Below are 15,174 nucleotides of genomic sequence, written 5' to 3' on the forward strand. Positions count from 1 at the left end.
GGCTCGTCGCAGACAACGCGGCGGCGATGTCCGCGAGCCAGGCGAGTGCCGCGGCGGCAGCGGCGCGGCCTTGCGCGCGGCAGGGCGGCCTGGGCTTCGGCCTCCCTCCGGTTCCCTGGAAGCGGGCCCGCGACCAGCGCGGGAACAGCAGCAGAGGCGGAGGCTCCAACGCGTCTCTCTCCTCCCCTTCAGCCTGAGCCAGGGGAAGCCAGGCGGCCCGGGTGTCTGGAGGGGGGGGTCCGCTGCCCGAGAATGGGAATTCTCTTCACCAGAATATGGAGACTGTTCAATCACCAGGGTGAGGAGCTCGGTCCGCGGGCGTACGGGTGGAGGAGAGGGTCAGCTCGGGCCGGCTGGGTGGGGGTCTCCGAATACTTCCGGAATGTGGGCGGCGCGGTCGGGCGCCGCCTTAGCGCGGGGTGCAGGCTGCGCCGATACAGGCCCGGGACCGTTCGGTCCCCGCTCCCGAGCTTCGGGATGGTTCCTGACTCGCAGCTTAGGGGACCTTCCTAATAAGTCTTTTCCGCAATACACCCATTGCTCCGATTTCGATTGAGAGTGGAAAATATTTCTTGCCCTACGTCCAACGTCCCTGAGTATCACGGCCTGGCCTTTCAGCCCTTTCTTTGCTCACCAATTGGATTTGGACACCACATAGAAATGCTGGGGTCTTCTGGAATGAAGGTTATAGATTGCGGCCCTAACCGCACCACTGAGCGACCGCTGTTGCAGAATGCGGAAAACGGGAGGAATCGCTTGACCTGTCCAGTACACCTCTGGTTTATGAGCCTGCCTTCCACTGCCATCCCTCTTTGTGTGTGTTGGGGCAGCGGGGTTCTTCTGCCTCCTGAATTGAGATGGACTTCTCTCCATTTGTTTTACTTAGTATACCTGTGTTTCAGGTTAAGCTTAAGGTCATTTTTCTACTCGTGTGGGTTATTTGCTTAGACAGTTTTTGTTTGTTTTGCTGGGTTAAAAGTGTTAAAGTGTTTCACTGAAAGTTTTAAAAACATACCATATGAAACATTTGTTAACCATAGGTAACTAGCAAGTTACTAAGTGTAAAGTGCGTGATATAGGGATGCTTAAGTTCAGCCAACCTCCGACATGGCCATGAAATACATATCAGGCTTATTAAAATTTGTTACAAAATGACTAAAACTGGGGAAAGAATATAATTTGAACCCAAAGACTGGATACTTACTAAGATATAGTGGTGTACTTTTGTTTCTTTTTAACTCGTTGGGTGGTTCATCATCCTGCTGTCAGTAACTTGGTTTGTGTTTTTCTCTTGTGTAAGCTGGTTGGTGGTGTTACATCCCAGTTTTCCAATAAAGACTTACATGAATGTTGGTGTCTATTATGTACACGTACTACAACCACCTCCTTCATGAACTAGCTACTCTTGTAAGAAGCTTAGGGGAAGCAAGCATAACTAGAACTTGTGATCCCTACTGTATCTTTTACACACACACACACACACAAATGTGTGGATAACGTGATACCGAAAGAAAGGGCAGCATCAATTTTTCTGATAAGAGTTTTCATAATGTAGAGAAAATCAGTTCTAATCAGCACTGTCTCTGACTGGACTGGCTGTTTGTGTTGGGAGCAAGAGTGTGGGAACCAGTCACTTAAACTGTGGTTTTCTGGTCTAGGTTTTCTCACCTAGAACATCAGGGTTCTGTGGAGCCTAGAAATCTTGCAAACTTTATTTCTACATTTCAAATATTAAAACTTACATTGCTATAAGACTGGTGGTACTTATAGTAGATAAGATCTATTCTAGTTTTAACATCCATCATTTTATATTATTTTTAGCAAAGCTAGTATTTCATCTGCTGTGAGGTTTAGAAAGACTGCTTGTTAATTGAGCTCTAGTACTGCCAGAAAAATAGATATCACCACTTTCTGTTTTGAGTCAATGGTAAAATTATTTGTTTCTGTAAGTTAAGAATAATTGAGAACTTTGCCAACAGCTCCTTGGAGTAGTAAATAATAAGGATGTGTGCTCTGGTATCACTACAAATTGCTAATAGTAGTGTTTTTATAACCTGTATTTTGTGGTACTTTTTGACGGGACATTTATGTCAGTTTGGCAGAAATTAATAGAGGAATTAATGAAGTTAAGTTCTAGAAAATTAGATGTGAATATTGTGAAAATGTGAATAAATTATTTCTCTTCTGGTAAACAATGTGGCTGTCTTATCAATAGGGTCACTTTTCAGAATATCCACCATTTAATGCCAGATATTTGTTGGTTTTTTTTTTTTTTTTTTTTTTTTTTTTTTTTTGAGACGGAGTCTTGCTCTGTCACCAGGCTGGAGTGCAGTGGAGTGATCTTGGCCCACTGCAAACTCTGCCTCCCGGGTTCAAGCGATTCTCCTGCCTCAGCCTCCTGAGTAGCTGGACTACAGGCGCGCGCCACCACGCCCAGCTAATTTTTGTATTTTTAGTAGAAATGGGGTTTCACCATGTTGGCCAGGATGGTCTCGATTTCTTGACCTCACGATCCGCCCGCCTCGGCCTCCCAAAGTGCTAGGATTACAGGCATTAGCCACGGCAGGGTTTTTGTTTTTGTTTTTTTCTGTATAGGAGATATTTAAGTTAGATATGTCTTGGATGCTCTTGTTTTACCTTCAGTGGATTCAGAATACAATCTTAATATTCTTTTCATAGAAACTCTTGGAAAGAATGTTTCGGGAGATTACAGAATTTGCCATCTGATGAAACTTTAAGCAGTATCTCCTGTTTCTGTCTGAAACCCCTGAGAACAGCTTTTCAGTTAAAGCTCAGATTGAGTGCACAGTGAAAGCTCTTTGTATACTGTTCGAACTAGAAAAACCGGAGGTCACATTTAGATGATACTGAGCTTTAGTAGAGTACAAACTGTATCCTAGATGCTGTCATTTAAATCATTTTATTGTATTTTATGTTTTAACAATGTTTTGAAGTAGTTATTTCCCCTGAAAAGGGAAAACTGAGGCTCAAGTGGAATGATTTTTTTTTTCCCCAGGCCATACAACTGGTATATGCCAGAGTCAGGCAAGTTAAAACACTGAAGGAATGTGCTGCTGATTTTTGGTCTTTTTAAAGAAGAAATCGACATCATTTTTTCCACCCTCCTCCTCCCCCCCTTAACTTTTTTAGTTGCTAAACTCTAGGTTGTCTTTAGAACTTCGAAAAGTTGCCATTAGTAACTTTTTTTTATAGAAGAGCTTGTGATCAGTGGTTTACTTGTTTTCAGTAAACAAATATTTAAACACCTATTTAGTCCAGGAACTGTTCTAGGAGGTGGGAATAGCAGACAAAACAGACAAATTCCACTGCCTTTATGAAGCTTTCATGTAGTGTGGGCAGACAGGAAATTAACTCACTTTGTCTCTACAAGTAAAATAATAGTGGTTAACACTTGTGCAAGGTTCACACAGGTTGTTTGATTTAATCTTCACTTAGTTGATTTACTCTTCACAACAACCCTACTAAGTAGATATTATTCCCCTTATTTTACAGGGGCAAGGAAACAGGTAACTTGCTTAAAGCACTATAGTTAAAAGTGATAGACCTGGATGTTAACCAAGATTATGTAGTGCCAGAATTATTTCTCCTACATACACACACACACCCCTGGATTTTAACCGAGATCTAGTGCCAGAGTCAGTTCTACACACACACACACGTTTGCCCACAACTTCATATAAGAAGGACTTTGTATAAGAAGGACTCAGATAAAAAGAACTGACTCTGATGTGAACTATAAAAGAAGTTGTGGAATTTCCTCCTTAATGGCCTTGTATTGCTCTCTTGATTGGTTGCTAGAAAAGGAATTGTAAGTATCAATGGGTGCAGGAGAAGCTGCCTGTGCTTCAGGAACCTGATGCTGAGGAAGCCACCTCTGCCTCTGGCTTATTATTATTATTATAAGGGAGTTCAAATGTGTAGAGAAGAGTACATATGGAAGCTGAGTAGCCAAGGGGTAGACTTGCCTCTTAGCTTCTAATACACGTTCTCCTCAATTTATGATAGGATTATATCCCAGTAAACCCACTGTAAATTGAAAACACAGTAAGTAAAAATTGAGTTTAATATGCCAGACTTCCTGAAAATCATGGCTTCAGCCTAGCTTGCTTTATACATACTCAGAACATTTACATTCGTTTACAGTTTGGCAAAATCTAACTCAAAGCCTATTTTATAATAAAGGTTGAATATTTCATGTAATTTATTGAATACTGTTCTGAAACATGGAATGGCTGAAAGTTTTATTACATTTGTCCATAATAACATTCTCATAGTAGGCATATTGAGATTCTATGGGGTCTTTATTTTGAAGTGCATTATAGCACTTTTTGGCTACAAATTTACATTTTGTATAGATGCTTTTCCTTCTTGCTAATGAAAGGAACAGGTTGTGGTGGTGAGAGTAAAGATGTTCAAAGAAAGTTGATCTAGTATTTAAAACTTTGTGACTAATCTGACCCTATCATTGAGTTGACATGTTTGTCTTTGAGCCCATTGCAGAGTTTGGTCTTAAGTTTATAGTTCTCATTGTGACCTACATGCTATGTCTTAGATTTAGGAAGCTATTAAAAAATGGTCATTGGTGGCCGGGACACAGTAGATCGTGCCTGTAATCCCAGCACTTTGGGTGGCCGAGGCAGATGGATCACCTGAGGTCAGGAGTTCTAGACCAGCTTGGCCAACATGGCAAAACCCCCATCTCTACTAAAAATACAGAAATTAGGCCGGGTACTGTAAAATTCTGATGATTCATGTACAGATGGCTTACGCCTGTAATCCCAGCACTTTGGGAGGCCAAGGCAGGTGGATCACAAGGTCAGGAGTTTGAGACCAGCCTGGCCAATATGGTGAAACCCTGTCTCTACTAAAAATGCAAAATTAGCTGGGCGTGGTGGTGCGTGCCTGTAGGCCCAGCTACTTGGGAGGCTGAGGCAGGAGAATCCCTTGAACCTGGGAGGCAGAGGTTGCAGTGAGCCAAGATCATGCCATTGCACTCCAGCCTGGGCAGCAGGGCGAGACTCAGTCTCAAATAAATAAATACAAAAAAATTAGCCGGGCATGATGGCACCTGCCTGTAGTCCCAGCTGCTTGAGAGGCTGAGGCAGGAGGAGAATCGTTTGAACCCAGGAGGTGGAGGTTTCATTGAGCCAAGATCACACCACTGCACTCTAGCATGGGCAACAGAGCGAGACTGTGCCTCAAAAAAAAAAAGAAAAAAAGAAAAAAGTCATTGGTGCTTTATTGTAAAACACACACAAAATAACTCAAATAGAGCTATGTCTTGGGAGAGAGCAACTAGAACTTGGCAATGAATGTCGTTTGTAGGTGTTTGGGTGGAATAAGGAGGTAAAGATCCTCTGAATCATGGATTCTTCATTGGAATGGCCCTCCAGAGATCTCAGACTACGTGTGGTTTTTTGGGATATTTTCCAGGTTCTGTTTATGTTTGATTGGAGTTTCTTTCTTCCTTTTTGTTTTTCAAGTATTTTAACCATTTGTTAAGAATATGGTATGTTCAAATGTATTAGTTTGGTTTCCCTTGATTGACTTTGGAAATCTGCTTAGGTCTTAAGAGTTTGGGGGCATGGTTGCATATTTATGCATTTGTAAGTATATAGGAATTCATTGAGTTTGTAAAATTAGGCAGAAGAGTAAGGTCTGCAGTGTGGAGAATGGCGTGAGCAAAATTAAATGATCGGAAAGTTTATGACACGTTCTAGAGACCAAGTAGAGCAGCTTTTCTAAATTTTAGTAGGTAGGTCAAGAAGAGTTAGGGGAAGATTTGGGCTAAGGCTTAGCTTTCTTTGTCACACTCATCCTTTTTCATCATGTTTATCTAATGATATTACCTCAATTTACTTACTTACTTTCAGGTGCAGACAGAAGGTTATGGGTCCTCCAAAGCTTCAGACCTTGGTTAGTTTCCCTCCTCTTGTTCATAGCCATTTTACCTTTCATCTTTCCTGTTCTACCGTAACAGTAACCTAACCTTTCACCTACTAGGACTTCCAGCCATTTCTAACTTTGTAGGGCAGGACTGGATTTCTTTCCCTGCCCAAATTCCACGGCTAGCCGCTTCATTTCTTTCTTATCACCAGCTCTGATGCGCTTTTCTCTATTAACATTTTCCACCGTGCCAGACATGTGGATTCTGTTTATTTATTTATTTTGGAGACAGGGTCTCACTCTGTCGCCCAGGCTGAAGTGCAGTGACACAATCTCGGCTCACTGCAACCTCCGCCTCCCAAGTTCAACTGATTCTCATGCCTCAGCCTCCCAAGTACCTGGGACCACAAGTGTGTGCCACCACACCCAGCTAATTTTTGTATTTTTGGTAGAGACGGGGTTTTGCCATGTTGGCCGAGCTGGTCTTGGACTCCTGATCTCAAGTGATCCACCCACCTCAGCCTCCCAAAGTGCTGGGATTACAGGTGTGAGCCACCGCGCCTGGCCGAGACATGTGGATTCCTACCCTGTATCATCTACTATACCTTCTTTCTCCAGTGTGCTTTCTTTATTTCTAGGCACTGTTAAAGAAAGATTTAAAGCAGTTTAAATCCTAATCCACCACAGGATAGGTTATCTAATTTCAGCTTATTGATTCTCTAGTTCATTCCATACAGTGGGTGTAAAAGATGATGCATCTTGAAACAGTTAACCTTTTCCTTTCCTCAGTAGGCAACTAACTTGTGTTATAAGATGAAATTCTGGAATGAGTAATTTCTGCCATCTGCTTTATCTTAGACTTGTCTCTGTGTTGTTGCCCATGGTTTTGTTCAGAGCAATTTTACCTTGGTGATCATGTTCAGCTAGTGACCAGGTATGATAAGGAATCTTACCTCTGCCTCCTGGGTTCAAGCGATTCTTCTGCCTCAGCCTTCCGAGTAGCTGGGACTATAGGCACGTGCCACCACGCCTGGCTAATTTTTTTGTATTTTTAGTAGAGATGGGGTTTCACCATCTTGGTGAACTCCTGGTCTTGAACTCCTGACCTTGTGGTCCACCTGCCTCGGCCTCCCAGAGTGCTGGGATTACAGGTGTGAGCCACCACGCCCAGCCTAAGAGTCTCTTTTTATTTTAGTAGTTTTCGCCTGGCTAGTTTTTCCTAACAGAACTGTTAGAAAGCACCAGGTTTGGAATTAGGACATAATAACCAAGTCCTAGGGACATGGCTGAAGTAAGGAGACCACTTTAAAAAATACCTGTACTAAAGCCAGATGAGGTTTTACTTTAAAGCTATCATTTTAGGAGGCTATATAGTTTTTTCACTGATATGTCCTACTGTTATTCAGTGTATCCTTTGAAACTCCTTTTAGAAGTTCTTTGGAAACAAAATTTTAAATAATTCTTCATATTTCACTTAACAACAAAAAGATAGCACTCATTTTAGATACCTTTTACCTTATGACCAAGATGATATCAGGTGGCTCGTCTCCCACTTTAAAGTCAAGTTCATCTTCAGAGTTTAAAAGATTTGCCAACATTAGGTGACAATATTCAAAATGGTGTACCTCAGGCTCTGAAAGCAGTTATGAAAGAAGCGTAGCAAACTATTTTGAAAAAATGGTAACATGGTTGGAATAAGTGTTTAACCTCCTTAACTGATTAAGGACCTTGGAAGAAACTAAGAGAGTACTGTTTTTTACTTCGTGGTCTCTGTCTACATTATTTGTACATACACACATTTTTTACTCATTCTTTATTGTTATATATTATAGATTCTTGCCTATATTTTTGTTTCCTTTTGGACTTTTCCTGCTAATTTTGTACTATTTTTAGGGTACCATTTCTTTTATTTGTCGGAGTAATTGTATTTTCTTCCTGTTATTGACAAGCCTGTCTAAATTCTGGCCTGTAGCTAATACATTGGGGGAATAGAGAGGAGGCGGGGCGGGATATATTCCTGGAACTTAAAAATAAGCTGACATTTTGATAATGCTATGATTAAAATCAATATTCACCTGAGAAGCTTAAAACTTTTATCCAAGTCAGAGATAAGAGTATAGCTTGATAATGAATTCTAGTTGTATTAAAAATGTTTATGAGTGCTTGTATTAATAAAACTGTAGAGGAGTTATGTCATCAGAAAGGGAATGCTTAATTTTGGGACATAGAAAAATGGAGTTAGGCAGAATTGCCATGCTATTTAAAAACTTTGTAGGTGCAAAGGTACCTTTTCCCAATGACTCGATTACCTGGCCCTCATGCAGGCATGGCCTTGCTCTAAAGATGAATTCAGACCAGGTACAGGGGCTCACACCTGTAATCCTAGCACTTTTTGAGGCTGGGATGGGAGGATTGCTCGAGCCCAGGAGTTTGAGACCGGCCTGGGCAACATAGGGACACCCTATCTCTACAAAAGAAACAAAATATGGTTTGGTGCACACCTGTGGTCCCAGCTACTCAGGAGGCTGAGGTGGGTGGATCGCTTGAACCTAGGAGGTTGAGGCAACAGTGAGCCATGATTGTGATACTGCAATCTAGCCTAGACAACAAGAGTGAGACCTTGTCTCAAAAAAAAAAAAAAGGATTCACATCAGTCATTGCAGCCTGTAACACTCCTTGGGTTGGGATTCCATGCTCCCCAAGTAATCATCTGATTTTAATTCAGCCACCATGTAACATTTCCTCAGGGATAGACTGCCCTTGTCTCTCATTTTTAAACATTTGGTCTTATTGTATGTTACTCATTCGCTGTTCTTATTTATGTCTTAGTCATTTCCATGAATTGCCCTCTCTGAGTCCTGTCTATTCTGGGATAGTAGCAGAATTGTTTGTGGATCTGGGAGACTAAGGGCCACAGATGGAGTTTCGCTCTTGTTGTCCAGGCTGGAGTGTAATGGCATGATCTTGGCTCAGTGCAACCTCCGCCTCCAGGGTTCAAGTGATTCTCCTGCCTCCGCCTCCCAAGTAGCTGGGATTATAGATATGTGCCACCACGCCCCGCTAATTTTGTATTTTTAGTAGAGATGGAGTTTCACTATGTTGGTCATGTTGGTTGTGAACTCCTGACCTCAGGTGATCCACCCGACACCTCAGCCTCCCAAAGTGCTGGGATTACAGGCGTGAACCACCACATCCGGCCTGGGCCCTAGGTCTTTAAAATGATTCTTAATAACTCACAAAAGGGACAGGTGGTCATGTCATTTAAGGACCCTAGTGGTTCTAAGCTGCCTGCTCTTTCTTACAGAGAAATAGATGACTGGATAAAGTGGATTGTATTAAAATGTTTTATTTACTTGATCTTCCTATTTTTGTATAATAGCAGGTGCCTATAGATCATTAGGAATTTCCTCTGGTAAGTGGCAACTATTTGGAAAACATCTACCATTTGAATTATAAAGATCTTACTCTGAGGTGTTATAATCCTCAACCTTTATTACTTATATTAATTCAACATTTATTGAGTACCTTCTTTATGTCAGGAATAGTTGTAGTCACTAGAAATGTAAAGATGATTATTATGTATCCTATATGGTTGAGGATGCCTTCTTACGCTGAGATTAGTGCACATGTAAATAATTAGGATAAGTGGTAGATTAGAGGTAGTGTGGGAAAGCAGGAGAAAATTGATTCTACATGGAAAGCTAGACTTTAAAGGATTGGTCTAATTCCCTAAATGGATAATTAGGATAATTCCAGCATTTTGTGATACCACGAGTAGCTGTAGAGAAATGTTTGCTGTGAACATATGTGCAGCTTATGTAGGGAGAGTGACTTGAACTTTGGTTTATAGATGCCCTTCAACTTATGATGTAGTTATGTGCCAGTAAACTTGTTGTAAGTTGAAAGTAACTTAAGTCAAAACATATTTATTACATCTAACCTACTGAACATCATAGCTTAGCCTAGCTTGCCTTAAATGTGCTCAGCACACTGACATTAGCCTCCAGTTGGGCAAAACCGTCTGATAGCCCAGTATATACTATTATGCAGTATTGGTTGTTTACCCTTGTTATTGCATGGCTGACTGGGAGCTGCAGCTCACTGCTACTGCCCGGTGTCTTGAGAGTGTTGTACTGGATATCACTAGCCTTGGAAAAGATCAAAATTCAAAATTTGAAGTACAGTTTCTAGTAAATTTTTATCTTTTCCTGGGCTAGTAAAACAGGTTAAGAACTCTCTCCTCTTCAGTGCTAGGCACTGCTGTGTGCTATTTTAATTGTTAAACAACCCTGAGTGATAGGTAGTATTTCCCCTATCTTACAATGAAGAAACTTAAGGTCAGAGAAATAATAAAAGTCATTTGCTCAAGGTCTTATAATACCATTAATATTTCCTTCAATTATCTGTTTCTATGTAGTAAGCCACTCTAATTTTATGACTTAAAGCAATGATTTATTATTTTTCATGTTTCTTATGAGTTGACTGAGCTCAGCTAGGAAGTTCTACCTTGGGGAGTCTCCTTTGGTTGCAGTCAGATAGCAGCTAAAATTAGAGTACCTCGTAGGTTCAACCAGGCAGTATAGCCAAGATGGCTTCTTTACTTGTCTGTCTGTCATCTCAGCTAGAATGGCTGGAAGAGATAGGGACTGACTGGTCATCCCTTTCAACAGGGTCTCACCACATGATCAACTTGGGCTTACTCATTAAAAGGCACAGCAGTCTTAAGCTTGCTATATGGTATCTGACTTACCGCAGGAGGACTTATCCAAGACGGCCAGGCAGCAACTGCAATGTTTCTGATGATTTAGGCTCAGAAATCATGCCTGGTCATTTCTGCTGCATCTATGGGTTAAAAGTAAGTCACAGGGCCAGCCCAGATTGAAGAGGAGGCGGCTACATAATGGCATGACTATCCAGAGGCCATCTTGGACACTAGCTTCTTCCACATGCTGTGCTGTCTTTGCGGATTGCTTTCAGACAGTCTGGAAATAGATGGGTCTTACAAGTGCCTGGCTGAAATGTGAAGAGGGTGCAAGAAAACATCTGGGGAACGTGAATGTTTGAAAGAAGACCCAAGGAAGAGGAGTCATTGAAAAAAAATGAATGACTAGAGACAGGAAGAAAACTTGGAGAAAGTGGTGCCACAGAAGCCAAACGGGTGGAGGGAGTCACTGCCACCATAGCCATAGGTTCTTAGATTTGTTTTTCATGTTACAGTAGCCCTGTGGTTTTAAGGTACTCATAAATTACAATTACCCATTTAAAAAATGGTCCTTTTTTCCTTCTCACTCATTCCACTCCATATACACGTACCCAGTTGATGCCTAAATTTCCTGTTAGAACCTCATTGACGTAATCCATTGTGAAGCATTTATACTTTAAGTCATTTGTAGATCGTTGTGATTATATTTGGTTTACTTTACTGAGAGTAGGCTTGCCTAGGAGTAGAGGAAATGTAGTGCTGTGACTTCCTAGAGAGGAGGTTGGAAAGATGAGAGTTGTCTCTAGAATGGTGGCAATGGGGAAGGTGAGTATAATGGCACACTTCTGGTGGTCTTGCCAGGATGTTCTTTTGACTTCCAAGAAAGTATAAAGTGCCATGCACTGAATTATGCCATAGATAGAAGGGTGAAATACAGAATATATTTTTGTCTATAATCGAATTAATCTTTTTTTTCCTTTTTTGAAGAAAAAATCACTGGTGTTTTCTCTATTTCAGAGCACAAAGTTATCATTGTTGGGCTGGATAATGCAGGGAAAACTACCATTCTTTACCAATTGTAAGTATTAACTGTCTTAAAAATTATTTTATTTCTAGTTACTTTTTTGGCCTGGGTGATATTCGATCAATGAATGCAGTAAGAAATTACATGAAACCTAAGTTACCCTGTAAGAAAGCAGGTTGACTATAAACCTGGAGCCAAATCTCAGCAATACTTTGTAGAAAGCAAGAAATTTATATGATATTGAGCATATAGTTGGCATTGAGTTGTCCATTTGTTTTGTGCTAAAGCTCTTTTGTTTGTAGAAAGTAGAAAAATATGGCCGGATGCAGTGGCTCACGCCTTTATCCCAACACTTTGGGTGGCAGAGGTGGGAGGATTGCTTAAAGCCAGGACTTTGAGAAACTGCTTGGGCCACGTAGTGGTACGCCATCTCTTTATAAGATGTGTGTGTGTGTGTGTGTGTGTATATATATATTTTTTAAAATTAGCTGGATGTAGTGGTGCACACCTGTAGTTCCAGCTACTCAGGAGACTGAGGTGAGAAGATTGCTTGATCCTATTGAGGAGGTCAAGGCTGCAGTGAACCTCATGCCACTGATTATGTATGATCATGCCACTGCACTCCGGCCTGGGTAACATTTAAAAAAAGAAAGTAGAAAAATATTTGTTTTTATAGTTTCCTGGAATGATCTAGTATATGCCAGATAGCCTACGACCTAGTTCTAGCCCTGTTTAAACCCTCACTCATGTTGTAAACTAGTGGGAAAAAGATATTTAGGTATAAATTATAAAAGTTCATGCTGATTTGTCCTTGATTAAAAAATTGTTCAAGCAAGTTAGCTTCCGTGCTAATTGTAAAATATATATAAACTTTTTCCCCCAGTTCTATGAATGAAGTTGTACATACATCTCCTACAATAGGAAGTAATGTAGAAGAGATAGTGATTAATAATACACGTTTCCTAATGTGGGATATTGGTGGCCAAGAATCTCTTCGTTCTTCCTGGAACACTTACTATACTAACACAGAGGTAATGTTTCTTACAATATTTAATGCTTGGAAAACAGAATGCTTGGAAAACATCTAGATTTGAGCCCTTATAGTTAATCTTTTTGAAATATCACAGTATGTTAATATATAGAGAGTTTAAGCAGAGTAAAGTCTTCGATTTCCTATTCCAGGGTCATTGTTTAATATGTCCACTATCATTGAACCTCTATAGGGAGAATTGGTGGTTAATTATGTTTTAATTGTGTATTGATCCCAGAACTTGTCTTTAGTAGTTTTTTTTTTTTTAAATGACTTCCATCTCATAGTTTAATTTCATTTCTCTCTATTTATGTTTGACTGAGTTTAGCTCACCAAATGAGAGGGTTTTGGTGGTTTGAATCCTAGCCAGTTTTACTATTTTGTTTTACAAAACACAATTGCACATTAAATAATTGTTTTTCTTTTTATTATAAGGCATTTTAGACATAATCATGTCTTTTTATTTACACATTATTTTCCAAAGGAAATTTCAGACCTTTGACATTTAAGTGCTTCATTGCATAGATAGACTTGTGAATTAGAAGACTGACAATTGTTTTTGTAGTGTTCATTATAAGTTAATAAAGCTGGTTTGTATGTACATAAAGCTAACTTTTAAGTCATTAAGAAACCATTAAGTGTATCTAACAACCTGATTTCCCAACACTGCATTAGGCATTTAATCTTTTTTTTATAAGGAAAGTTATGTATGATTATAAAGGTATATATGCTACTGTATACATAATGCTATAGGTTTCAAATTCATGCCAACACTCTGAAAATTAACAGCTTTATTAAAATACTTTGGAATAAAATGGGCCTTACAGTGATAAAGTCACCTATCAGTAAGCTGTCAAGTGAGAGGGGAAGTAAAGTCGCAGTTCTCTCATACATCTGGCTTTTGATTGATGTAGTCTGAAGAATAGAAAAGATCCAGAAAATCGTAAGAGTTTATTTAAAAATTAAGATCTAGGTCCAAAAAATAAATAGTGCATGTTACTAATAGGCAGTCAGAACCAACTTGGGCATCATAAATGCTATCATAAAGTGAGTAAGTTAAATCTTCATCTGTTCCTGCTGATCTGTTGCTTTTGGGTGCTCACGGAGTTGAGGAAGCAGTGCAGTGGAGCTCAGTCCTGCACAGCAATCACAAGTCTTTCATTGCACCTTCTGATCCCAGTCTCATCAGTTCATGAAAGGGGTTGTGCTTGCAGGTAGCAGGTGATGCTTATGTAAGGAAGAGAGCTTATTTTTAGATAGAGATTTATTCTTGCAGTTGGTTGATTTTTTTTTTTAATTGATTTCTTTAACTGTCACATTACTTTACTCCCATACCCATGCCCTTTTAGGATTTCAGATTGATATTAACAAATAATATCTACCTGGAAGTAATAAATTCAGCATCATATTGTATGTTTTTCTTACTGATTTGTAGTGCACATAGATGGATATAGGCCCATTAGCATTTAAGATACTGAAAACAGACATGCGTTATATATATTAATTGGAATGTTAGTAATATATTCTCTTTTCTCTAAAAATTAGTTAATATATTAAAATCGATCAGACCTTTTGGCTTCACAATGTATAGGTAGCTCTGATTTTCCAACAATACCATAAGATTCCAATTTCTTGATATTAATAGCCTGTATATCAAATAAACACATTATAAATTTTACAGATACCAAATCATATAATCACTAATAATTTTTTTGTAATTATTTTAGTTTGTAATAGTTGTTGTGGACAGTACAGACAGAGAGAGGATTTCTGTAACTAGAGAAGAGCTCTATAAAATGTTAGCGCATGAGGTAAGTAAGTAGTCTTTTTACATTAGATATGGGGAAGGGTATGTGAATGGCTATTTTGTTTTCTAGTTTCTCATGAGGGTGCTATCAATTTCAAATTTTTAAAAATATTTAGTTATTTGCTGGCCACGCCTGCTTGATTATTTTGACATCTCCCAATTTGGAATGTATCTGGAAGAAGCAGAAAGATTATGGAGTAAGTTGCAGAACTTTATTTTAGTTATCCTAGGTACATTTGGTTTCACAATTTTCCTGGGCAAAAGTAATTGCTGTAAGTGGCTCTCATTTTGCATTTTGAATAGATTAATTATACAGAAGATTATCATTGGAAATGAGATTTTAAAGTACCTGGGTGCTTAGCGATTCTTGATTGTTACTCAGCAGACTAATACTTAAATGTAATTGCTGTTAGATTTCTCTAATACTGTCCCTTTGACTAAACAAAACTAGATGACTAGCCACATTTTCTTAGTCCTTGAAAAATACCGGCCGGGCACAGTGGCTCACTCTTGTAATCACAGCACTTTAGGAGACCGAGGTGGGAGGATCACTTGAACCCAAGAGTTCAAGACCAGCTGAGCAACATGGCAAGACCCCATCTCTACGAAAAATAAACAAAAGTAGCCAGGTGTGGTGGCATGCACCTGTAGTCCCAGCTACTCGGGAGACTGAAGCAAGTGGATCGCTTGAGCCCAGGAGGTCA

The 15,174-nt window shown here is 39.8% G+C and overlaps 1 protein-coding gene across 1 annotated transcript in view; it reads left to right on the plus strand.

Moving 5' to 3' along the window:
* Window positions 1–6: 6 nt before the first annotated feature.
* The window catches only part of ARL5A (ARF like GTPase 5A), a 28,188-nt gene continuing 13,020 nt past the window's right edge, over window positions 7–15,174 (plus strand). The window contains exons 1-4 of the mRNA XM_017866075.1: window positions 7–298; window positions 11,627–11,687; window positions 12,517–12,664; window positions 14,391–14,474. Coding sequence (XP_017721564.1) covers window positions 253–298; window positions 11,627–11,687; window positions 12,517–12,664; window positions 14,391–14,474 — 339 coding nt within the window. The 5' untranslated portion in view covers window positions 7–252. The remainder of the gene's footprint in view (window positions 299–11,626; window positions 11,688–12,516; window positions 12,665–14,390; window positions 14,475–15,174) is intronic.

This window comes from Rhinopithecus bieti, unplaced genomic scaffold (genome assembly GCF_001698545.2).
Source record: "Rhinopithecus bieti isolate Rb0 unplaced genomic scaffold, ASM169854v2 scaffold_81617, whole genome shotgun sequence".
Taxonomy (NCBI): Eukaryota; Metazoa; Chordata; class Mammalia; order Primates; family Cercopithecidae; genus Rhinopithecus; species Rhinopithecus bieti.